General features: G+C 45.4%; 1 protein-coding gene across 1 annotated transcript in view; it reads left to right on the top strand.

Annotated features, from left to right (window-relative positions):
- The window catches only part of LOC126455814 (uncharacterized), a 394,337-nt gene that overhangs the window by 303,275 nt on the left and 63,997 nt on the right, over positions 1 to 27,065 (top strand). The window contains exons 11-12 of the mRNA XM_050091575.1: positions 6,067 to 6,319; positions 7,321 to 7,500. Coding sequence (XP_049947532.1) covers positions 6,067 to 6,319; positions 7,321 to 7,500 — 433 coding nt within the window. The remainder of the gene's footprint in view (positions 1 to 6,066; positions 6,320 to 7,320; positions 7,501 to 27,065) is intronic.

The raw sequence follows: 27,065 nt of genomic DNA, 5'->3' as shown, positions 1-27,065 counted from the left end.
CACCCCCTGGAATGGCGTTCGTGGATGGGGGCACAAAAGGCCGAATCACCAGACTGACCCACAAAATTGCAGTCAGGATGCAGTAATCCTCCTGATGTCATACGTTTCCGCACCCCAGACTATAACAACAGGTTTCGGTCCACAACTAGTTGGTTGCAGGCGATCAATTCGCCTGCTTCTAACCAACACACGGCTACCATTGACGCCGAGGCAAAACCAGCACTCATCAGAAAACACAGTAGATCTCTACCTTGCTCTCCAATGAGCTCTTGCTTGACACCACTGAAGTCGCAGATGGCGATGATTTGGAGTCAGTGAAATGCACACTACAAGGCGTCTCGCTCGGAGCTGTCCTTGCAGTAATCAATTTGTAACAGTTCGTTTCCTCACTGTGGTGCCTACTGCTCCTGAAATTGCTGCTGCTGCATAGGCGGTACTATGTGCCGGGGACATGCGATGGTGTCCCCTGTCGGCAGAGCCACGTGGCCCTGTGGAGCCCGATCCTCCTGCGACTGCACATACTCGTAAACACCGGTGCCAGCAGTCATCTACAGTGGCTACATTCTTCCCAAGTCTTTCTGCAATACTGCAGAAGGATAATCCAGATTCTCGTAGCCCTATCGCGCGATCAAATGAAAACTCAATGAGGTGTTCATAACGGCGTCTCTGTGGCGTTAAAGGCATTTTTTACTTACATCAACTCACCACGCCCAATGTGAAACGCAACTAACGCTCACGATCGTTATAGCGAGCATCCTCATCGAGTTGCTACTAGCACCACTCTTATGCGGCCGAAATTTGACCAGATATCATCTTTCAGCTGTACATATTCGCCCACCATCTTTCGTGTGTATCGCACATCTCCTTCTTGGTCTTGCGGTTTTTCTCTGTTTGTTCATTTTCATGCAATCCTTTAACATAAGAAAACCAAATATCTCTTCATGGAGGAACCCTTTGTTTTGACGCGTTAATTGCCTCCTTGCCTTTGTTTCTCAGAAAAGACGAGTGGAGTACGTCAAAAGAGAAAATAATTTTAATAAAGAAGTACAGTGCTGCCATAAATGAATCACTCGTTTTCTGAGTTACAAATTTTTCATTATGCTAGATGTACAAATACACTCCTGGAAATGGAAAAAAGAACACATTGACACCGGTGTGTCAGACCCACCATACTTGCTCCGGACACTGCGAGAGGGCTGTACAAGCAATGATCACACGCACGGCACAGCGGACACACCAGGAACGGCGGTGTTGGCCGTCGAATGGCGCTAGCTGCGCAGCATTTGTGCACCGCCGCCGTCAGTGTCAGCCAGTTTGCCGTGGCATACGGAGCTCCATCGCAGTCTTTAACACTGGTAGCATGCCGCGACAGCGTGGACGTGAACCGTATGTGCAGTTGACGGACTTTGAGCGAGGGCGTATAGTGGGCATGCGGGAGGCCGGGAGGCCGGGTGGACGTACCGCCGAATTGATCAACACGTGGGGCGTGAGGTCTCCACAGTACATCGATGTTGTCGCCAGTGGTCGGCGGAAGGTGCACGTGCCCGTCGACCTGGGACCGGACCGCAGCGACGCACGGATGCACGCCAAGACCGTAGGATCCTACGCAGTGCCGTAGGGGACCGCACCGCCACTTCCCAGCAAATTAGGGACACTGTTGCTCCTGGGGTATCGGCGAGGACCATTCGCAACCGTCTCCATGAAGCTGGGCTACGGTCCCGCACACCATTAGGTCGTCTTCCGCTCACGCCCCAACATCGTGCAGCCCGCCTCCAGTGGTGTCGCGACAGGCGTGAATGGAGGGACGAATGGAGACGTGTCGTCTTCAGCGATGAGAGTCGCTTCTGCCTTGGTGCCAATGATGGTCGTATGCGTGTTTGGCGCCGTGCAGGTGAGCGCCACAATCAGGACTGCATACGACCGAGGCACACAGGGCCAACACCCGGCATCATGGTGTGGGGAGCGATCTCCTACACTGGCCGTACACCACTGGTGATCGTCGAGGGTACACTGGATAGTGCACGGTACATCCAAACCGTCATCGAACCCATCGTTCTACCATTCCTAGACCGGCAAGGGAACTTGCTGTTCCAACAGGACAATGCACGTCCGCATGTATCCCGTGCCACCCAACGTGCTCTAGAAGGTGTAAGTCAACTACCCTGGCCAGCAAGATCTCCGGATCTGTCTCCCATTGAGCATGTTTGGGACTGGATGAAGCGTCGTCTCATGCGGTCTGCACGTCCAGCACGAACGCTGGTCCAACTGAGGCGCCAGGTGGAAATGGCATGGCAAGCCATTCCACAGGACTACATCCAGCATCTCTACGATCATCTCCATGGGAGAATAGCAGCCTGCATTGCTGCGAAAGGTGGATATACACTGTACTAGTGCCGACATTGTGCATGCTCTGTTGCCTGTGTCTATGTGCCTGTGGTTCTGTCAGTGTGATCATGTGATGTATCTGACCCCAGGAATGTGTCAATAAAGTTTCCCCTTCCTGGGACAATGAATTCACGGTGTTCTTATTTCAATTTCCAGGAGTGTATGACTGATGCAGAAATAGAAGCTTGAGCTCGCCATGTCTGCTTCTTCACTCCACAAATGTTCTACGAATGCCCGTCTGGTCACAAGACACACGTCCAAGCAGTTATCAAGCTATTTCCATACACTGTGTAGCAACATCCTGTCGATGGTCATCACAGCGGCACTGATGCGTTACCTCAGCATTTTAAATGTTCTTGGCATTGAGAGTACATAAAGACGGTCCTCAATCTACACCCAAAGGAAAACGTCACAATGCGTGAGGTCAGGCGACCTGAGGGGCCAAGGAAACAGAGCCACATCTTGATAAATACTCCCAGTCCAGAGACGTGGAGGTTCGTCGCCCAGATAGCAACGAGCATCGAAGCTCCGTTGTGGAGTGCCCCGACTTCTTGCAAGATAAAATTATCGGAATCGGCAGTCAGTTGTGTAGAACGCCATGATGGCAACATACGAGTACGAAGGTAAGAGATACCAGCAAAGCCTTTTCATACAATAAAAACGGCTATACAGCTTCGTCTGCACGAAAGAAAATTAACCTGCGGCGAATGTCGTTCATGTGCTACACTTTCCTCACACTCTCACGATCTCACATTGTGGCGATCAAGCTTTCCAGATAAACTGAAGGTTGCTTCGTCGCTGAACATCGGCTTGGAGGCCAAATGTTCATTCTCTTCGCCTCCTGCGTTGTGACGCAAACTTGAAGACGCCGACTATAAACATCCGTTTTTAGTTTTTTTTTTCTTTTTTTTTGGGGGGGTGAGTGGTGGGGAGGGAAGGAGACCAGACAGCGAGGTCATCGGTCTCATCGGTTTAGGGAAGGACGGGGAAGGAAGTCGGCCGCATCCTTTGAAAGGAACCATCCCGGAATTTGCCTGGAGCGATTTAGGGGGAATCACGGAAAACCTGAATCAGGATGGCCGAACGCGGGATTGAACCGTCGTCCTCCCGAATGCGAGTCCAGTGTCTAACCACTGCGCCACCTCGCTCGGTGTTTTTAATTTTGCACGTCCTGCAGACGATACTGTTTCAAATGCAACCACCATCGCAAAATCTGTTCAGTGCCCACTTATTGAATCGTTTATTAATAGGCAAGGAATATTCGGTCCCATCCAAGTCGCAAGTTTAATGTCGGGGTTTAACACATGTAACCTGATAACATGACTTCTACGCTACGAAATCGGTCGTTAAATAAATCCATATCCATATAAACTACATAAGTACACATACATACATACACATGTATGTTCCACATCGTCTCCTAAACCGCTAGTCCGATATCCACCAAACTTGGTACACCTATCATTTACTCTCAGGAAAAAGTTACTGTGGGAATAAGAACCAGCCACCTATCAAAGTGGTGGTGGTGGGACTGAAAAAGTACATAGCGTGGTAATACCCATACTTTAGTCAAACATTATTTGAGAATGAGAGTACTCAGAGACTTGCAACATCCTTTACACGTAATTTCAAACATTTACGAAATTTTTTCTCGCTGACAACCCACAGGAAATGATGAAAGGAAAAAATTGTTTTGTTACTCTCTTCTCAGCGTTTACGCAGTAAAACTACCACAAGTAGCATGACGTTTTAGTGTATTTCTTTCTTACTACTAATAATATTCGTGGCATCTTTTACAGACATTATTCACATATGCCACTGAATGTACCAGAAAAATTACTTCATTGTACGACGTTCAGTTTAGGAGATATTCGCCATAAACGCTGAATATGTGAAAAAGTACCTCGCCATGTAAGACGTTTAAACTTATTACGTCGTTGCTACTAACTCTTTTCGCAATACTTTCCCCATACAGTATCCACATATGCCGCTGAACGTAGCAATAAAAATACCATTATAAGACTCTGAGAAGCGGGAAAAACTGTCACTTCATGCACGTCATTGTAATATATTACTTCTTTTCTACTATCTCTAATCGCAACACATTTCGCAGACAACATCCACACATACAGCTGATTGATCCTAGAAAAATATATCACATTACGACAGTTTACGACATATGACGTCATGAACATTGAGATGCGTTAGAAACTGTCGCATCATGCACGACGTTTTAATTTATGACTTATTTGCTACTAATTTTATTCTCAAGATATTTCACAGGCGGTAGGCACATGTACCACAGAGTGTACCTGCAAAACTCTATCATTGTACAGCACATAATTCAGGATATACGACGCCATAAATATAGAGCTGCGTGAAAATGAAACTACAGGGCGAAATTCCCTCGACTTGCTGCTCTGCAATTACGTTTGAAATATGTTAAATGTGTGTGAAATATATTTGATATGTGCGTATACGAGTAACTCAATGGGTAAGAAGCTCATGATAAACCACTGGGACCTAGATTGGTACACACCTTACTTACAATTTAGAAAGAAATGCAGTACAGGGTAAGAACCTGGAGCCTCCTACTGGGGTGAGTGTGATAACGTGGAGAAGGAAGGGACGAAGAGGAAGTGGAGGTGAGTGGGAAGGAGCAGATGGACAGAGATTGGGAGGGGGTGATGGGGAGGGAGAAGGGAAGGGTGAGATGGACAGGGGGAGGGAAGAGGAAGTCTCGGACAGAGAGAGCGCAGAGGAGGAGATGGGCAGAGATATGGAGAGCGAAATGGAGAGGGAGAAGGGAGAGGAGGAGGAGGTGGACAGACAGAGGAAAGAGGAAGTGCTGGACAGAGGGGAGAGCAGGAGATGGGCAGGGGCGAAGGAGGAGATGGACAGAGAGAGGAGGAGACTGACCAAGAATGGTGGACAAGAAAATGGGATTAGTGGGGTGAGGAGGAGAGTGTGGGACGGATGAGGTGGACAGAAATAGGGGGGATGGATAAAGAGAGGAGGGAAGAGCGGTGGATAAAGAGAAAGGGATTAGGTAGAGACAGGGGGAGGAGTAGGTGGACAAAGAGAGGAGGAAGGAGGAGCTGGACAGACGGTCAGAGGTAGAGGGAAGGAGGAGTTGGGCAGAAAGAGGTGCGAGGTGGAGATGGAAGACTGAAATAAATAAATACTGGACAGCTTCGTGTTATAACTGCTTATGTCTGCGGTTGTCCCTCATACAACTAATGTATCACCGTTCAAAAGGTATCGCAAGACTAAATGTTGACCTTTCTGTACTGACTTAACTCGATACACAAGAGCACGTTGTTGAGACCTCCCACCCACTGAAAATATATGGTCGTGGGGTGTCGCAACACTGGCACATCAACGCTCGACAGCCGCTGCGACTGATGCACTCTGACATAGAGGTGAAATGCAGTTATGATCCCGTATCTGCCATCCGAGGCTACATCCAGGTTAGAGCCAAATGTACGTATTTTGCCATATATATCCCGAAATCACCTAATCATGTATTCTTGCTACTTTACTGTACATACACAACAAGTAAAATTTCGCTATTTGCTATCCGTCGTTGTGTCGCCGTTGTAAAGGGAAGCAGTGTATAATTTTCAAAGAGCGCCATACGGTTGGGACGAGCGACGGTAAGAGGATGGGAACGGTGTGCAGGTGCTGCCAGTGCTGCCCTCCGAAGACGACGGAGGGCGGCGACCGCGCGGACTCTCCGCCCGGCGGCTGCAAGGCGCGCCTGCGGCCTCTGCCCCTGGTGGCGACGCACCTGCCGCAGCAGCCGGCGCGCCGCCAGTGCAGCTGCTCCGTCCTGCGGACCACCGTCGCCGTCATCGAGCACCACTCCGCCGCCGCAGACCCCTCGGCGCTCTACGACACGCCCAAAGCGCTGCTGCCCGGGCCGCCGCTCAGGGTGCGTCCATACTACCTTACGTCAGTAACCTGACGATAGTGCATTAATATTCCAACAACTATACATCAGCTTTTACGTCCCTCTGTGTCTGTTTCTGCACTCTCCGCACGCTGTCATATGCTCCTTGGTGGCGGCTACCTTGTACCACTGGTGGTCATTCACTTTCCTATAAATCTTCAGGTTTTGGCGGGCCAGAGACTGTTCCATCAAGTTTCGGGTGTGCATCCGCAATAATTCTCCGTCTTCTTCTTCTAGTATTTCGGCCGTATAACGTTCAGCCATCTTCAGAGTGAGCCGCAAGACTGCCACTCCAGTGCTCGCTTCGTCCCTTTACAGTCGTGTACCGTGCAACTGCGCATGCGCCAACAAATGCAAATGCGCCAGAGACGTTAGTCGGCGCCAGAGACGTGCACAATGCGCGAGTTACATCTATGACTCCGCAGTCGATCTGTATTGGCATGTCGATATATCATTATGAGCTGCACTGTAACGGCACCTTTGTGAGTTTATTACAGCAAGTGCCGGATTCCATGATTTATCAAGGTTGAAACCACTATCTCTATTAATTAAATTCGAGATCAAGCGTATTCCAATTGGCTCCTTGACTATCGCGATAGGCTACAATCCGACCTTGATCAAAGTCTGAGACGTGATGGTACGCATTTCTCCTCCTTACACGAGGCATCACAACAACGTTTCACCAGGCAACGCCGGTAAACTGCTGTTTGTGTATGAGAAATCGGCTGGAAACTTTGCTCGTGTCAGCACGTTGTAGGTGTCGCCACCGGCGCCAACCTTGTGTGGATGCTCTGAGGAGCTAATCATTTGCATATCACAGCATCTTCTCGCTGTCGGTTAAATTTCGCGTCTGTAGCACGTCATCTTCGTGATGTGGCAATTTTAATGGCCAGTAGTGTACATCCAGCCGAACAAGCAGCGTCATTAGAATTCAGAGAGAGTCACGTTGCTTTAGGTAAGGCCGTACCTCCGTTGTCTTGCAGGACGACGCAGGGGAGACGTACGACACGCCGCGACAGGTGCGCGAGCGCCTCGCCATGGCGGACCACTACGACGTGCCGGCGTCGGCGCGGCCCGCCAGCTGCCCCTGCCACCGCGTGCTGTCCTGGGTGCGGCTGCCCTACTGCCGCAGGGGCAGCGGCGTCGACCACTCGGCAACCCAGGTACGTAGCCTGCACCCCCTCTGTCGCAACACCTCAATGCTGTGACTTGTAGTCAGTCACTGTTTCAATACTACTACTACTAAGTGATTAGGCCCAGTGGACCGCACGCATCTACAAGTTTCCTCCTCCACTGTATTCTGTCCATTGCTGCTATCCGCCATTCGTCCACATCTATTGACACTTGGTTTAAATCTTCACGGAGTCCATCCCTCCAATGCTTCTTGCGTCTCCATGGCGGTCTCTTTCCTGTAGGTGTGAAATCCAGGAGCTTCCGAGGCCATCTATGATCTTCCATCCGGGCCACATGGCCGGCCCACTGCATTCGTTTGGCTTTGACAGTACGTGCTATGTTGGGCTGCTGGTGTAGTTCCTCAAGCTCTTGGTTGTATCTGAACCTCCATTCCCCTGTATCTGCATCAAGAACCGGACCGAAGATCTTCGGAAGCACTTTTCTCTCAAAAACAAGGAGCTTATGGAAGTCCTGTTTCCGGATGCTCCATGTCTCACAGCCATATAGAACAGCAGGCTGAATTAGGGTTTTGTACAGTCGAATCTTGAACTGTCTGGAGAGAGATTTGGACGGAAGCAGTTGTGCTAGGCTGTGGTAAGATCGGTTTCCTGCTTGTATTCTGGCATTGATCTCTACTTCACACGACGAGTTCTCAGAGAAAAGTGCCCCTAGGTATTTGAATTCTTGCACTCTCTTAAAGGAATCGTCCCCAACCTGCAGTGATTGTAGATGATCAGCAGTCTGACAATGACCACGCGGCATAACGAGGTACTCTGTCTTGGCTTCGATTATGTTTAGCCCAAATTTGCTGGCAGCCTCCTTTAGTGCTTTGGCCATTTGCTCCAACTCCTCTTCCGACCTAGAGAGTAAACAGATGTCGTCTGCATAGGCTAAGTATGCCAGTCTCTTTCCTTAGATTTCAATCCCTTCGATATCTTGGAAGGTCTCGCGTACGATCTTCTCGAGGGCAAACGTGAACAGGATAGGGCACAACCCATCTCCTTGCCTGAGTCCTGTCACAATTTCAAACTCCTCAGTTACGCGATTTCCCATCTTCACCTTCGCACGTGTTTCGTTCAGACAGATCTTTATCAGATTGATGAGTTTCTCTGCTATGCCAAACTCTCTTAAACAGTTGAGCAGGCTCTTGCGATGTATGCAATCATAGGCCTTATTAAAATCAACGAATAAAATATGCAAATCTTTACCATATTCACCCAGTTCCTCAGTGAGCTGCCGGAGACTGAAGATGTGATCTACAGTTGACCGTCCTGGCCGGGAACCTCCCTGGTACTCCCCAATCACCGATTCTGCCACTGACTGAATTCTATGTATGAAGCAATTGGACAGGATCATATAGCAGACGTTATGCAGGGCGATTCCTCGATACTTGTCACATTTCAGTTTGTCGCCCTTGTTACGTATTGGACAAATCTGAGCTGTTTCCCATTCTCCTGGTAGTTCTTCTTTGGTCCATATTGCCTGTACCAGTCGGTGTATTTTTTCTGCAAGTTTCTCTCCTCCTGCCAGGATCATTTCAGCCTGTATTCCATCTTCACTGTTCGAATGCTCTTGAAATAACAGTAGCAGTACATGGAGGAGGGAGCAGTCAGGTGCTGGGCCAGAAAGTTTTTTCACAAATTTCCCAGACGTATAGTCTTGTCAAGTTAATCAAATCTTAAAAGAAATGTACAAGTTGATGAAAAAGTGAGTATAAATTTGAAAACTTAGTAAACCACGGAATAATGTAGATAGAGAGGTAAAAATTGACACACATTGTTGGAATGACATAGGGTTTTATTAGAACCAAAAAAAAAAAAAAAACTAAGTCCACAAAATGTCCGACAGATATCACTGGACAGCAATAAGTCAGTGACTGCGCATGACAATGGTGTATAAAAGGAGCTGTAATGAGAGAGAGAATCGGATGCGCCAGGAGTAGCAGCATGTTGACGTTATATGAGAAGGCGCCTTTAGTGAAGTTGTGTTATCAGAATGGGGAATGTGCCAGTTCAGCGTTACGATCCTATCGCCGTAGGAAGGGGATTCGAACGGGTAAAGGTCCGTTGACAAATGCAGCTGTGGCCGAGAATGATTTCGAAGTTCGAAGCCATGGGTTGTTTTGACGATAGACCCCGTAGTGGCTGACCGAGCACATGGCGTAATGCTGCTGTGACAGGTCAGAAAAAAGTGGAGACTGTAGCGGGTTCGTCTATGCACCGGAAAGTCAGCGCTTGTGCAGTCGCACGTCGCACCAGCATTCCATACACTACTGTTTGGTTGGCACTGAGGCGTACTCTCCGATGCTATCCGTACAAAATCCGCCGGCATCATGAACAGTTACCTGGCGATTTAGTGAAGTGGAGGGCATTTGCGGTGTGGGCGGAAGATGACGATTGTTTGAGTAACGTGTTGTAGACCGACGAAGCTCATTTCATGCTCCGAGGGTCTGTCAACGCCCACAATGCAGAATTTGGGCTACCGAAAATCGTAGAACTGTCGTGCAAACTCCATTGCATGACGACAAAGTCACGGTATGAGTTGGATTTACCACATCTACCGTTATTGGGCCTTTTTTCTTCGAGGAAACGCGTGATTCTGGTTTTGTAACTGCTACCGTGACGGGTGAGAGGTACGCCGATATGTTACAGAATCGCGTCACCTGCCTGTCTGATAAACACCTGCTGGAACGTACGAGGTTTATGCAGGATAGCGCTCCACCCCATATTGCTAGACGCGTGAAAGATCTAATGTGCGCGTCGTTTGGTGATGATCGTGTGCGCAGCTGCCACTTTCGTCATGCTTGGCCTTCCAGGTCCCGAGACCCCAGTCCGTGCGATTATTGGCTTTGGGGTTACCTGAAGTCGCAAGTGTATCGTGATCGACCGACATATCTAGGGATGCTGAAAGACAACATCCGACGCCAATGCCTCACCATAACTACGGACATGGTTTACAGTGCTGTTCACAACATTTTTCCTTGACTACAGCTGTTGTTGAGGAATGATGGTGGACATATTGAGCATTTCCTGTAAAGAAAATCATCTTTGCTTTGTCTTACTTTGTTATGCTAATTATTGCTATTCTGAACAGATGAAGCGCCATCTGTCGGACATTTTTTGAATTTTGTACTTTTTCGGTTCTAATAAAACCGCATGTCATTCCAAGCGTGTGTGTCAATTTGTACCATTATATCTACATTATTCCGTGATTTATTCAGTTTTCAAATTTATACTGACTTTTTGATCATCCGGTACATCAAACAGTTAGCAATCAAGAATCAATACGTTTTTTGAAAGACATCCCATTGGCTGTTGACTGCAGAATTTTTTTTTATTTCACAGTTGCCTTTTGGCCATTTTTCAAGTGGTACTGCAAAAAACTTTGCTTCAGCAAATATCAGACATTTAAATCCTCCGACACGTATAAATGTCACCGCCAGGATTTTAAAGTCTGACACATACCGAACCAAAATCTTTTGCAATACCACTTACCAGTAAACGTGGCTCAAAGGCCGAAATTGCAATTGTGAAATAAATAATTTCCATAGTAAACGGCGGATATGGTGTCCTTCAAAAAATTCTACGTATCTGTGAGCCCCGACTATGAGAAGTTAATAATCAGTATCAGCTTAAATAATATCAACATCAATATTTAACAGTGAAGAAATTTCGTGACGATAATTTGAAATCATAAATTTATACACACGTCAAAAAAGTTTTGCATCCCCTCGATTCCGAGAGTTCTGGAACCTGTAAAGAAAACTGGAATAGACATAAACATAAACATCATTTTAGACCTTATTGTTGCTTATAAAAACGACACATTGCATGTTGTACCACCATACAGTGAGACCTTCAGAGGCGGTGGGTTACTCTAATACCCAGTAGCAAGTCCTCTTGCATTGATGCATGCCTGTATTCGTCTTGGCATACTAGCCACATTTTCATCAAGGCACTGTTGCTCCAGATTGTTCCACTTCTCAACGGCGATTCGACGTAGATCCCTCAGAGTGATTGGTGGGTCACATCAGCCCTTTTCAGTCACTTCCAGGTATGTTCGATAGGGTTCATGTCTGGAGAACATGCTGGCCACTCTAATAGAGCCATGTCCTTATCCCGATGGAAGTCATTCACAACATGTGCACGATGGGGACACGAATTGTCGTTCATGAAAACGAATACCTCGCCAATATCCTGCCGATACGGTTGCACTATCGCTCAGAGGATGGCATTCAGGTATCGTACAGCCGTTACGGCGCCTTCCATGACCACCAGCGGCGCACGTCGGCCCCATATAATGCCACCCCAAAATAGCAGGGAACCTCCACATTGCTGCACTCGCCGGAAAGTGTGTCCAATGCGTTAAGCCTGACCAGATTGCCTCTAAACACGTCTCCGACGATTGTCTGGTTGAAGGCGTATGCGACGCTCATCAGTGAAGAGAACGTGATGCTAATCGTGAGCGATCCATTCGGCATTTGTTGGGCCAATCTGTACCGCAGCGCATGGTTTTGTGGTTGCAAAGATGGACCTCGCCATGGACGTCGGCAGAGAAGTTGCACACCATCCAGCCTATTGCGCGCAGTTTGAGTCGTAACACAATGTTCTCTGGCTGCACGAAAAGCATTATTCAACATGGTGGCGTTGCTGTCAGCGTACCTCCGAGACATTATCCGTAGTTAGAGGTCATCCACTGCAGTAGTAGTCCTTGGGGGTCCTGAGCGAGGCATGTCATCGACAGTTCCTGTCTCTTCGTATCTCCTCTATGTCCGAACAATATCGCTTTAGATCACTCCGAGACGCGTTGACAGTTCCCTTGTTGAGAGCAGTTCCTGGCACAAAGTAACATTGCGGATGCGTTCGAACCGCCGTATTGATCGCCTAGGCACCACTGAACTACAGACAGCACGAGCCGTGTACCTCCTTCATTGTGGAATGAATGCAACTGATGGGCTGTCGGACCCCCTCTGCCTAATAGGTGCTGCTCATGCATGGTTGATTACATCTTTGGGCGGGTTTTGGTGACATCTCTGAACAGTAAAAGGAATTGTGTCTATGATAGAATGTCGACAGTCAACGCCTATCTTCAGGAGTTCTGGGAAGAGGGGTGATGCAAAACTTCTTTTGATGTTTGTAATTTTTACAAAATATGGGTGAAGCACCAAAAAAACTAACACCGAAAATATTGTAGAAATGGAAAGTGCTACTGATGTGTGATTTTCACAGAATGGATGGGTAGTCATCGGTTCGTACTGTTAGCCAACGAACAGATTGTAATAATACTTAGAAAGCGTATTTTTCTGCAAACATACACTTTTTAAATGGGGCTGTACCTATTGACATTAACAGACTAAATTTAGGGTAAGATAGAATTGAGCGGTGTTCGTTGCAGGAGTCTAGTGTGAGTCGCTTCCCACACTGACTCTTGTACAATATCTGTGGTAACACAGCAAAACACATGTTTCTTCGAAATGATTCATGTCACGTAAAACTAAGACACACTTAAAACAACAGTGACATTTTTTGGCCTTATAGCAGCTTACATAAAGTAACAATAGTACTCTCGCCACATCAGATATCGATTTGAAATTATGTTAATGGTCTCTAGTGTCGTTACTCCCACAAACTAAATTTAACTGGAAAGTCGTCAATTTGGCTTACGAGACACAGCTTTTAAACGTTTCATCACGAACCTAATTTTACTTTCAACTTCACCGAAGCCCCATCAGGGGCTTTACAAAAAACGCGTCACACCTGTTCAGTGTTTTACCACTCACTTAATTTTATTTTTAATTTCACCGCAGGGCCACCAGGAGCTGTACAAAAAAATGGGCGTATTAGCGAGTCACTCAAACCTAGCACAAGTTTAATAAAATTCCAGCTCACCAAATTGAATAGGACTCCGACGTTTTGGTGGAATTCCCACACGCTCTTCGGTGAAAATACACTGAGGAGCTAGAACATCGTGACCAAATATCTAATAGCTGGTATGTCCACCTTTGGCATTGATAACAGAGGTGACGCGTTGTTTCATGGAAGCGATGGGGCCTTCGTAGGTCGCTGGAGGAATTGGGCCCCACATCTGCACACACAGATCACCTAAACCCCGCCAATTCCGGGAATGGTGTGATGAGCTCTGACGCCAATGGCATCCCAGATGTGTTTGATCAGGTTCAGATCTGGTAATTTAAGAGGTCAGGACACCAACCGGAACTCACCACTATGTTCTTCGAACCACTCCCTCATACTCTTGGCCTTGTGACATTGTGCATTATCTTGTTAAAAATGACGCTTTCATCGGTGTGCATTATCTTGTTGAAAAATGACGCTATCATCGGGGAACATGATCGTCATGAATGTGTGTACGTGGTCTGCAACAAGTGTACGATACTCCTTGGCCGTCACAGTGCCTTTCACGTGCTCCATTGGACCCTTGGATGCGCTCGTAAATGTTCCCCAGAGCATAATGGAGCCACTGCAAGCTTGTCTGTGTCCCGCAGTACAGGTGTCAGGGAGCTGTTCCTCTGGAAGACGAGGATTCACGCCCTCTCGTCGGCTGATGAGCAAGGAGTCGGGATTCATCTGACCTTGCAACACTGCGCCGACGTTCAGTGTCGATGGTCACGCGCCCATTTCAGTCGTAGTTGCCGATGTCGCGGTGTTAACGTTGGCACATGCATGGGTCGTCGGCTGAGGAGGCCCGGCGGTAGGAGTGTTCGGTCTGTGTGTTTAGAAGCACTTGCAGTTTTGCCAGCATTAAAGTCTAATGTTAGTTCTGCCACAGTTCGCCGCCTGTCCTATTTTACCAGTCTACCCGGCCTACGACGTCCGATATCTGTAGTTCGGCGGCTCCACCTCGCACACCTTCCCCATTCTGCACACGAACAGCACTCTCATTAATATTACGTGCACCGTTCGTATGTCTGACTAGCAGTCATTCCTCGCCAGGTGACGCTGCTATCGTCTGAACGGCTTTGTATCGATAGTTGGTCGGTGGGCGTAATTTTCTGGCTGATCAGTGTAAATGTTCACCACTAGTCGCCGCATTGTACAGCGAGCAAGCATATGCATGCCTCCGAATCTCGAAGCCGAAGATTTGAGACCGAATCCTAAACCGGAAAACAAGTCTCTCTTGGCATACACGCCATTAGTGACAGTACATGTGTCATATGACTGGACCTAATTTGTACGTCTGGTGAATGAGTGAGATGTGATTCCTTGCCCGATTTCGTATGAATGTGAATGTGATCACTCCCAAGGAAATGTCGAAAACATAATAGATTGTCACATAAGCTGCAACAAATGAACGCAACAGTTTCACAATCACACAGTTTCTCTGTGCTCTGTCAATGTTTTGGAAGTTGCAATCCCTTTTGGAAGCTTTTACTCTTGAATTCCTTTTTTCTAACGTAGTCCACAACCGTCTCCTTGTTGTTTTCATTTCTATGAGACGTCTATGTGATATCTCGCATGCTGTCACTATTCATCACATTTACTTACAACGATAATGTATTCTTACCACATGACTTTCACAACCGTCTCCTTGTTGTTTTCATTTCTATGAGACGTCTATGTGATATCTCGCCTGCCGTCACACTATTCATCATATTTACTTGAGACGGTAATGTATTCTTACCACATGACTTATATTCTACAACCAATGTATAGTATGACAATTGCCAAGACTACAGAAAGAGAAGAAACATTTCAATGACTGGACGGACAGTTCACAAAGTTGTGGAAAAAATTAATATTACGAGGGAGTTTAGAGCTCTTTTCGCCCGCTCCACAGTCCCGCAGCGTGCCTGCTTAAGCACGACGCTATGGCTGCTACACTCTGTTCCATCTCGCACTTGTTAAGCTTGGACCATCCACTGTTTCTATTGTGATGTATTTTCATAGCTCAGAACGCCTTCTTCCTGTCTCATGCTTGAACTGTGTTTAGATTTTGAGCGTCTATCTACTGAGTCATCTTACGACTAAATCTGAGCGGGGGTGCGATGGAGAGGTTCCCTTGTGAGTAACGAAAGTGTAGGGTGCTTCCGCAGCTTATCGATACGAGCCAGTACATGACTCAACTCTGGTTTGGGATTTCCTTTTACTCTTTTAACGTGATATCTCTGAGTATATTCCGAACCACACGCACGCTTGTGATCATCCTGATGTGGTGTTGATGGTCTCAAATCTTCCTTCCATTTTGCAAAGACAGATTCCCCACTTTGCTAGGAGTATCCACAGTGTAATACGTACAAAAACCTCGAGGAAACAATTTAAAAAAAATGGGAAACCAGGAAAGCTGCTCGGATTGAAAATAGTGTCCTACTGATCATGTATACGTCGAAGAAGCAACGATGAAATTAAAACATAATTTAGCAATGCTATTAAGATGGGTGAAAGGATATCCATGATAACATTCACGGATAACATTATTCTCATCAGTGAAAATGAGGCAGAATTACAGGACCTGCTGATTGGAATTAACACTCTCAGCACTAAATGTGGATTGGAAAATAAAAAACGAAAAGTGACGAAAGCAGTATCGAACAGCACAAACGAGATTAGTGGTAAACTTAGTAGGGGAGCCCGAATAAGGCGACGCGAAGAAATTCTCCAACCTCGGAAGCAAAATGACATAAGACAAAGGAAACAAGGAAGACATGAAGACTGGCACAGGTGCAAAAGCCATTTTTCGCCAAGACAAGCCTACCTTTGCCAAATATCGTCATTAATTTGGAGGAGAAATTACTGAGAATATACTTATAGAGCAGAGTATTGTGTGGAAGTGAATTACGGACTGCTGGAAAATTTGGAAAAGACGAGAATCGAACCGGTTTACATGTGATGCTAAGGTAGGTCGTTGTATATTAGGCAGACTGATAACGAATGAAGAGTTTCTGTACAGGATCAGAAAAGGAAACTCATATGGGAAACTCTGACAAGAGGAACCGACAGGATGACAGGATATGTGTTAAGACACCAAGCAATAGCTTCAAAAATGGCTCTGAGCACTATGCGACTTAACTTCTGAGGTCATCAGTCGCCTAGAACTTAGAATTACTTAAACCTAACTAACCTAAGGACATCACACACATCCATGCCCGAGGCAGGGTTCGAACCCGCGACCGTAGCGGTCGCCCGGTTCCAGACTGTAACGCCCAGAACCGCACGGCCACTCAGGCCGGCAAGCAATAGGTTCGGTTGGTACCCGATGGAGCTGTACATTCTAAAGACTATGGGGGATGACAGATACAGGGCTATTCACGAAGATTGCCAGTATTTTAATACGTTATTCTGCAAGTAAAACTAAAGAAAAAAGTTCAGATAAACATAGGTCCGCAAATGTTTAGTTACGGAGCTACGGCTAATAAAAGATTTTGTCTGAAATTTAGCACTACGCTAATGTCAAGCCATTGCAAAACTGGACGAGGTTAAAGTTGTTGTATGTCCAACCTTTATAACTGCACAGTGAGTGTACTAATGTGTGCAAAATTAGCTTACCACTTAGCGCGCAAATGGACAAAACATCTGAACTGTCTTCTCAAGCCCAGGGTGTTAAATAGATATTCTAAATAAATATGACCCTGGCCCTGTAAGGCAGCTAATATCAGGTGTGGATCACAACAAAAATCATTATAAATGCTGCTATCACGTACCTAGAATGCATGACTTAATAAAAGTGAAAGTTTGGGTTCTTCTAGGAAGACAACGCAGCTATTCGATTTTTTCTTTTATTCTATGCATAATTTATCAACTTTTGTTTTCATGGGTCAAGTGTTAAACAACAATCATGTTCATTTTTCTTTTGACACTCAATAACGAAATAATTAATTCTTGGACATATTGAAATGGCGATTATTAAAATCGTTATCTCTACACAAGAAAACTTTTTATCACACGAAAGAATGATTATTAAAAATCCTCATCAACTCATTTAAATCTACGTTGTCGTAGCTGGTCAATGCACTGAGTTGATGGAGAATAAATTTACTTTTTGAACCAATGAAAAAACTCTCATGTACTCAATGTGAGGCTACGTTACTATCCTAGCTTTCGATATTCAATGGTCAAAGTGTACGCAGGTCGAAGTGAGCAAAATCTATACACAGCATTTAATGTGGCCTAATGTGCGATGGCAATTTACCAAGTGGCATCTGCAACGACGTTGTATCCGTGCTGGATCTGAAATGCTAATTACCTACTCTGGCCTTGATTGAATTTATCAGTCACAACTTCCCTAAGGTCCGTAGAACGTTAATCTTTCCCTAGACGAAATAATGGCTGTCGCACACCCGCTATGGGTTCGAGCAACATGCACAGTTTCATTGCTCACAAAAATTCCCGCAGAAATAATTAACTACTGGAATGAAATTTTCACTCTACAGCGGAGTGTGCGCTGATGTGAAACTTCCTGGCAGATTAAAGCTGTGTGCGCGACAGAGACTCTAACTCGGGACCTTTGCCTTTCGCGGGCAAGTGCTCTACCAACTGAGCTACCCAAGCACGACTCACGCCCCTTCCTCACAGCTTTTTAATCTACCAGGGAGTTTCATATCAGCGCACACTCCGCTGTAGAGTGAAAATTTCATTTTAGAAACGTCCCCCAGGCTGTGGCTAAGCCATGTCTCCGCAATATCCTCTCTTCCAGGAGTGCTAGTTCTGCAAGGTTCGCAGGAGAGCTTCTGTGAAGTTTGGAACTTAGGAGACGAGGTACTGGCGGAATTAAAGCTGTGAGAACGGCGCGTGTGTCGTGCTTGGGTAGCTCAGTTGGTAGAGCACTTGCCCGCGAAAGGCAAAGGTCCCGAGTTGGAGTCTCGGTCCGGCACATCGTTTTAATCTGCCAGGAACTTTCAATTAACTACTGCTTTGCTATCTGTCGCCACGATACGTGAAGCGTATCGTCCTCACTTCGCAGAAAGCAAAGCTCTCAATGCCCTCGCTTATTTCCACACACTTGGGCGGTCTGCCACGAGATGAGAGGGAGAGAGAGAGAGAGAGAGAGAAAGAGAGAGAGAGAGAGAGAGAGCCTTAAGGTCTCAAAATGCTTTTATATAATGGGGATCTTCCCACCGTGTCGCGTCTGCGTAGCCAAGTATGGCTTCAGCCAATCACCGTCTCGCTAGAGAGCAATAAACATTTTTATTTTCCTTGCTGGGTCGCAGCCTAGCACTTTAAAGACGTGCGGCCACTTACCCTCGGTCCCAGCTTTATTTACGTTAAAAGGAATAATGCATAGTTATGACCGTATCTCTTTCAGTGCCGAAGCTCGCCGTTCTCTTGCTAGATGGGAGTTTTACGATATCATTAACCACCTTCTCGGTTCGTCTCCAACTCGTTTGTTCCCTGCCAATGCCCAAATTGGTAGATATTGTTTTGTTAGTTTTCGGTACATGCGATTAACTGCAGTTGCCTTTTGTTGATATGATGTAGTTATTGCCTTCTGAAGATCTCATACCGTATCATTCTGTCGTTATGGATCAAGCTGATGTAAGGTTCATAAAATCCGGACGCCGTAGAAAGTAAAGCACGATTTCCATTTATTTTGTTGTTATTGGTCTGGTGACTCTAATGAAACGGTCCCAGACGTGTATCCAAAGCAGTTTTCCAGAACATCCAGAGAAGCAAAGATTATTATTCAAGTAAATTTGTTTACTTTCCATTATGAATGTAGAAACGTTTACGTCATTGTTGGCAACCCCTTAGTGAGTTGTTTCAGTCGTTTCCTAACCTTGAAACGAGTTAGTTTTGTGTATTGTTCAATGACAGAACATAATACTAACAGTGAGTTTAAGTGAAACCACATAGCAAGTCTTGTAGTTTGGAGATTATTTATGAAATAGGGATGCCTTTCAAATATACTACAGCTGCAGTTAGCGAATATCGCGTGCGTTATCCATCTCGGTGGATTCCGAATTCGCGAACCATTAGTGGAGTATTTCGAATGTTACAGGAGACATGTTTTGTACTAGTCCTCGATAGATAAAGGCGATGATGAGGATATTATGGATGCTGTTCAATGCAGCCCGGGAACCGATACACGACGGATCTCCCAACGATTAGGCATTTCACAAACTAAGGTATGGCGTACACTGAAGTACAACAATCTCTATCCTTACCATAAACAAACAATTCATTATTTACATCCGGTAGATCCTGCACTACCCTTGGAATAGGGCATCTGGTTAAGTACTAATTAGCAGTTACAAAAATAAATTTTATTTACTGATGAGTCACTGATTACTCGAGATGGTATAAACAGTTTACATAAAGAGCACATATGGTCTGAAGCAAACCCACATTCAACAGTGCAACGCAATTTCCAGCAACGATTTAGCATAAATGTGAGGTGTGATAAATCAACACACACTTTATTGGACTATTCATTTTCCCAGGACATCTAACTGGCGAGACGTACTTACAATTCCTTCAAGAAGAAATGCCCCGCTTGCTCGAAGATGTTCCACTTGCTACACGATTGCAAATATATTTTCAAGATGACAACGCGCCTCCAGATTTCACCACTACCGTTACTACAAATTTAAATGAAGATTTTCCCCAGAAATGGGTTTCTCGTGGCGCTACACGTCTGTGGCCACCCTGATCGCCTGATTTAACACCAATGGATTGGCGAGCGGTGTAGCCACGCTGTCTTGGGCGCCTTGTCACGGTTCGAGCAGTTGCCCCCGTCGGAGGTTCGAGTCCTCCTTCGGGCATGAGTGTGTGTGTTGCCCTTAGCGTAAGTTAGCTTAAGTTAGGTTAAGTAGTGTGTAAGCCTAGGGACCGATTACCTCAGCAGTTTGGCCCCATAGGAATTACCGCCATTAAAAGCAGCAATAGATTTTTATGTATGGGAATGGATAAAATACATAATTTGTGAGGATAAAGTCAGTACACGTGAGGCATTACTTGCTCGCATTGTGAATGCAATTGACTAATTTAAGAACAAGACTGTGGAACTGAAACGAGCAACAAAATCAACAAAATCTATTCATACACGTGCAAATAATTGCATTGAACTCGATGGAGACTTTTTTGAACGTTTATGATAAATGTATTGTGAAATTGTATGTACGCTGTATAACTTCCTTAACACTTGAGTTTGGTTTTTTCCGCTTTAACTTGAATTCACATGTGCTATGGTATTAATAAAAGCAGATTATCTGACACATTCACACACTTTGAGCTAATGTTATTACCATCATTTTTCCACAATTAAATTCTCTACAACTTCTGGTGAAAACTTCGTGCAATTGTCTGGAATTTAAAAAACAAATTGGGCCAAGTCACCAATAAATTAAAAATTTTACTAAATTACTTCTTTGCTTCTCTGGATTTTCTGGAAACCTGCTGCAGATATACGTCTGGGACATGTTTCATTAGATTCAGCAGTCGAATAACATCAAAATAAATGGAAATCGTGCTTTACTTTAACCTCGTCTAGGTTTGCGATGGCTTCATATTAGAGAAGTTGCTGAATTTCGGGCAAAATCTTTCATTAGCAGTAACTCCGTAACTGAACATTTGCGGACATTTCTTTATATGAACTCTTTTCTTTAGATTTACTTGCAGAATAACATATTAAAATATTTGTATATCTTCGTTAATTATCCTGTATTGGAATACATACAAATCATTGACGACGTAGGGTACAAATTATGCTCTGAAATGAAGTGCAAGATAGTTATTAAACCAGCAAAAGACTTACGTGGTCCACGAATCTCATTTCCGTGGTTCACTCAAGATCGTGTTTACATACTGACTGCAGTAAGAGGTGTGTGCTACCGATACTGTCGTCTTCTAAATGTGAAGTGTGATAGTCAGGGCTATGATTTCGACGTTGGTCCTCCGATGAATTCTGTGGTCAGCAAAGTGTATGAAACCGTTTCGGGCGACCTCATTTGTAAGATGTCACAGGCTTAAGAGAGAGAGAGAGAGAGAGAGAGAGAGAGAGAGAGAGAGAGAGAGCGAGAAAGGCACCCAATGAGAGTTTTGGGTTAGACAACAGGAAGTCCTTCCGCCAGAACGAAACAACGTCATACAATTTCTACTTTAGAAGACAAATTATAAGAATAGTTTTTGAAACTGTGACGTAATGTTACGTCTAATGAAGGTGTCAAGACGAAATACAAGTGTACCTCCAAGTATACAGTACGCCTGCTGACCATGCGAATTCATGTTTCACGACATGAATTTGCTTTCCTCTTAACTCAACTGAAAGGCTTGGAGCAAGGTATCGTTAGCTTCAAAACCACTGTGGAGGTGACGAAATGTGTCCTTCGGATACAGCAGTGCTATGGAGGGATTTAACAGAAAAAAGAACGATGTGAATGTTTTAAAGAGTTTCAGAACACATGTTACCGCATCCGAAATACCGTATGATGACTACTATATTTATTATTACTATTAGAAGAGTAAACATAACAAATGAGGACACTATAATGGATTTCGCGTTTCTCTAGTCAGACACGTTGCAAGCGACTCCCAGTTTGCGATTCATCGGTGAATAATTCGTTAGACCCCAGCTAAAGCGGCAGTAGGCAGATAGATGCTTTCATGTTCCCACTGAGACCTTTCGACGCTGCTCGCTGTGTACGGCGAACCAGTGGGACCACTTTCACTGGTTGATGCCAGAGTCGCTGTAGTTCGATTTTCAAATCATCGTATCCGACAGGTTTCTGGTTGTTTCTCATCGATTCTGCTGTCACATGAGATGACAATATTAACTATCCACTCTTCATTTTTCTCCACATCTCTGGTATATTATGGCCCAGCGTTCGATGTGACTGAAGTCGAAAGTCCCACAGTTACATGCATGTTCGGTTTCGACAATTTCCTCTGGTTTTTGGCCCTACTACTTACTCGCCACCAGCGGACGGTCATTTTTCCACCCATTCCAATAGATTATCCGTGACACAGCATTCTGCTTACATTTGTCAGCTCAACCTCAGCGATAGTTTCACAACAGTTCCAGATATAGTTCATAGTTTCCTCAAATTCTTTGCAGAATCTGCCCTTTGTGTCTTCTGCCGGTTTCTTTATCCTGGCACTGAAGGCGTTGTCCTTCTGTACCAATATTTCCTTCTTTAGGATTCCGTTGGTCAGACAAGGTAGTGTCTTTTTTTCATCTATTTTGCCTTCGATCTTCTCCAAAAACTGCCCGTACAGTGCGTTACGGTTACACTCAGGCTGCCAATTCGACACTAGAGTGCAGCATTTTGGAACTTATTCGTTGTTCGGTGTAATTTGAAAAGCTTTCTGTAGTTGATTTCCATAAGACGTGTTGCTTGGTCGTAATTCACGTGTCAACGCATTCTTGTCTCCTTCCACTGTCTCCCCCATTTGTAAATGTCCTCTTGCACCTACTTATCATTACTACACTTTAAGCCAAAAAATGACGGGTCAGCAACCAGCTGGTCCACCTCCGGCTCTTATGTAAGCAGGTATTCGACTCGGCACTGATTGATGGCGTTGTTGGATGTCCTCCTTGGGGTGCGGGGAGGGGGGGGGGGGGAGGGGAGGATATTATGCTAAACTCTGTCCAACTGGCTTGTTAGGTCGCAAATTTCTGAACTGGTTGGTTAGTTGATTCGGGGAAGTGGATCGAACATGGAGGCCATCGTTCCTGTCAGATTAGGGAAGGATGTGGAATGAAGTCGGCCGTGCCCTTTCAAATGGACCACCCCGGCATTTTCCTGAAGCGATGGCCGGACGCGTGTTTGAACCAATCATCTCAAAGCCAGTCCGTGTGCTCACCACTGCTCGGTTCCCGAGCTGGTAGGGGGAGCCTGCCCATAATGCTCCAAACGTTCTCAGTTGGGGAGAGATCGGGCGAGCTTGCTGACCATGGTGGGGTTTCGCAAACACGAAGAAGGGTAATAGAAACACTCGCCGTGTGGGGGTGGGCATTATCTTGCTGAAATGTAAGCCCAGGGCGGATTTCCACGAGGGGCTAGAAAACGACCGGAAAATATCGTGGGCGTACCCCTCTGCTGCAAGGGTGCCGCGTATTCCAACCAAAGATGTCATGCTATGTAATTAAATCGTATTCGAGACCAATTGTCCAGGTTGCGGAACCTTGTGGCTGTGCGCGGCGTCCAAAGACAGGTCTTTAATCGGCATCGGATCTCAGCGCGAAGCGGGACTTAACAGTGACTACAATTATACTTCCGCCAATGAGATTTCAGGCCGAATGTGTCCGACACCGCTACAAACTGGCTTGATGGTATACAGGGGTCTACAGGAGTCGGCGTAAGCGGCGCCGTCAGCTCAGCCTCTTTCTGTGAGCTGCATATAAATGGTCCTTCTGGTCATTAAAGCATCAGGTGCACTTCTGATCGACGATAATCATGGATCCGGAGGTCTGAGTACCTCTGTGATGACTGATTAGTCCTCACGTTTAGCCGTCTCTCCATGGCGACCACTTCCTTCTTGATGCTGTGTTCGGTCATGGTTCACTCTACCCTCTTTCGCTCCTATTCAAATGTCGAGCGATTCACCGATTACTCCCCACCAGCTTCTTTGAGCCCAAATACACGTCCTCTCTAAAATGTTGACAAAAATGGTTAAAATGGCTCTGAGCACTATGGGACTTATCATCTGAGGTCATCAGTCCCCTAGAACTTAGATATACTTAAACCTAACTAACCTAAGAACGTCACACACATCCATGCCCGAGGCAGGATTCGAACCTGCGACCGTAGCAATCGCGCGGTTCCGGACTGAAGCGCCTAGAACCGCTTCGCCACCGCGGGCGGCAAATGTTGACATCTGCGTACGTTGTTCACGCGCATATCTGCGAGGCACAGTTACTGACCAAAGAATTTATGTCCTGGTATCGACATTCTCCCTGTTTACTATTCTTGCCAGCTGCGCCATGAAACTCCTCTGTAGCGTCACACAATCGTGCTTCGTCCACCAAAACTTATAGTTTTCGATTTTCCGTCGACGCCTGTGTGGACAGCAGTTGGTGACCAATTTGCATAACTCCTTCGTGATGGCCGGCCGGGGTGGCCGAGCGGTTCTAGGCGCTACAGTCTGGAACCACGCTACGGCTACGGTCGCAGGTTCGAATCCTGCCTATGGATGTATGTGATGTCCTTAAGTTAGTTATGTCTAAGTAGTTCTAAGTTCTAGGGGACTGATGACCTCAGAAGTTAAGTCCCATAGTGCTCAGAGCTCAGCCTTCGTGATGAGTATTTTTTTTCCTTAGATTGTAATCATGTACTATATAGACATAGTGTTATTGGTACACATTATTTTCGTAAGGTTGCCTGATAGTGGAGGGACCGGGCCAAATACGGGCTGAACATTATTCGTACGAAGATTTTTCTTAACACTTGCCAGCAGAATGACTTTTATTAATTAGCCAATTAGGAACTTGACATGTTAAGGCAACACTATTAAATTAAATAAAATTACGTAAGAACAGTTACGGATAATCGATCAACAATTCATACAGAAAATTCAGTGAGATCAAGAAAGGTTATAGCGTTAATTCAAATACTTACTCTAAACTCTCCAAAAACCATTCATAGGAACATGAAGTATGAAAATTTAAATGTACAAGAAATGTTCTCTTTTCAGAACTATGCAAATCTTGTGTGCCACTGGTTACTAGTGCAAAAATATCTACAGCAGATTTTAATAAGAGAGACATGACAATATTTCATCAGTTAAAGTTACATAACTGTCTCCAAAGTTTATGAGAAATTTGCCTTCATATAGGTAGAGCACAAGCATCTTTAGAACGTGTTCGATTAAAATGCAACAAATAATTCAGGTTTACCTAAAAAAAAGCTCATTAAAACGAAAAAAAAACAATTAAAGTTGCTCGATGTGATACTGGCACACATCCGGCAATGTGACCCGGGTGAATAGGCCAGAAATTACTTAGGCTAGGGCCGATACGTTGGTCACCACACTCCTCCTGTTCTAAGCATGCAGTGGGAACACGCCCCAAGGCACAAACATACAGGTATAGCCTCATGAAGAGAGAAGCAATATGTAAGTGAAACCAGCGAAACTTCAGTCATCAGATTAGACGCTGCCAGCGTAGACCACATTTATGACAAATCGCTAAAAGATAATAAGCAAAATGGCCAAGGCAACCACTTCCACTAGCACCTGATAGTAAAGACCTCCAGTGGCTAACCGAGATTCAGCTTCAAATAATTACTCAACTGCCCTGCGGGACGGTAATCATAGATGGAATAAAGACGCGAACGGTTGGCTGATGAACCTCACCTACGTAAACACAAGCTAGACCTAGGAGTGTAACCCACCAAAATACAAGCAACAAGACTAGCCCCAGTGAGGAGCATAAGCTTCCGGGCTCCGAATAACTGAAGAAAGCGACTTGGCAATTTAGTACAGAAGGTGCTAGCCAAGAAATATGTTTGGAGGTCAAAACTAATGACACTGGACACCGAAGAAACTTATAAAAACCCCAATAATTTCCAACACGCAGTCAAGTTCTAAGTCTACAACAGCTACCAAATGGAAGCTATTATGTTTGATACGTGCGACACGCTCCTCAAGTTGCTTGGCCAGACGCAGGAAAGACGAAGAACTATAGCAGTGCACTGAACCGCATCTAGTATAGAAGGACAAAACACGCGAAGGAAGCAAACCAGTCACAATTATCACGGGTGGAAGGGTCAGTCTTTACGAATACCGCGTGATCTCAGCACCGAAGCAACCAACTACATGTAGCTCGCCGAGCGTACAAAACTGCTGTGGAATGACAAATAGTAGAAAAACTTGAAGCCACCAGGAGACGTGTGGGTGACGACGACCCAACGCTCTCCTCCATACATGGTCGGACAAAGGGATAATGGGGCCACTCCCACTCACTATCTGTGGTAAGAGGAGGCCTAAAGACCGTAATCTTTCCAGGTGAAATACGTCGAAAATGAGAATGAAATAATACTGGATGCTTCACTGACATCTAATAGCTCATGATCTGGGGTAACGGTTGGGGGTGGGGGAGGTATAAAACGCATTACATAACTATTACTTAACGGTGAAACTTGGAAACTTGCTATCTGATGTCCTCGACGTCTTGGCCATACGTAAAAATCATTCCAGCTAATTTCAGCACGGCTTATGGGCGTTTGTACTGATAATTATGCCGACGTATTCGGAATCCTCGTAAATCAACTGTACCTTTTGTGTCTCTCTGCACACGGGGATATGTCAGTATGTCAGCTATGGCAAATGTTAAGTGTCTTTCATTAAACGCTGTTCATAAAAGCCCAGAAACACACAGAAAATCGCGATGTTGATATCAATGTCAAGTTAACAGTGATGGAGGTAGAAACAGATATAAATAGTCTTCGATGTAAAGTTGATTCATGAGTGTACTAAACTTTGGAGGATGAATAAATATATGTGGATTCAAGCGCTGGTTTCTCCTTAAAAGTATTCACACAAATTGAAATAAGTTAACTGTGTTTTGCATTTATTGTAATGTCCTGCTGTCAATGCCAATCTGAACGTAAAAATATTGTATAGTATTAGACTATTGTGAAATAATGGAACTGTAATCTATTTGTCGT

The sequence above is a fragment of the Schistocerca serialis genome, chromosome 2 (assembly GCF_023864345.2).
Source record: "Schistocerca serialis cubense isolate TAMUIC-IGC-003099 chromosome 2, iqSchSeri2.2, whole genome shotgun sequence".
Taxonomy (NCBI): domain Eukaryota; kingdom Metazoa; phylum Arthropoda; class Insecta; order Orthoptera; family Acrididae; genus Schistocerca; species Schistocerca serialis.
Note: the sequence above shows the minus strand (reverse complement) of the source record. Positions and strands in the feature narration are given on the sequence as shown.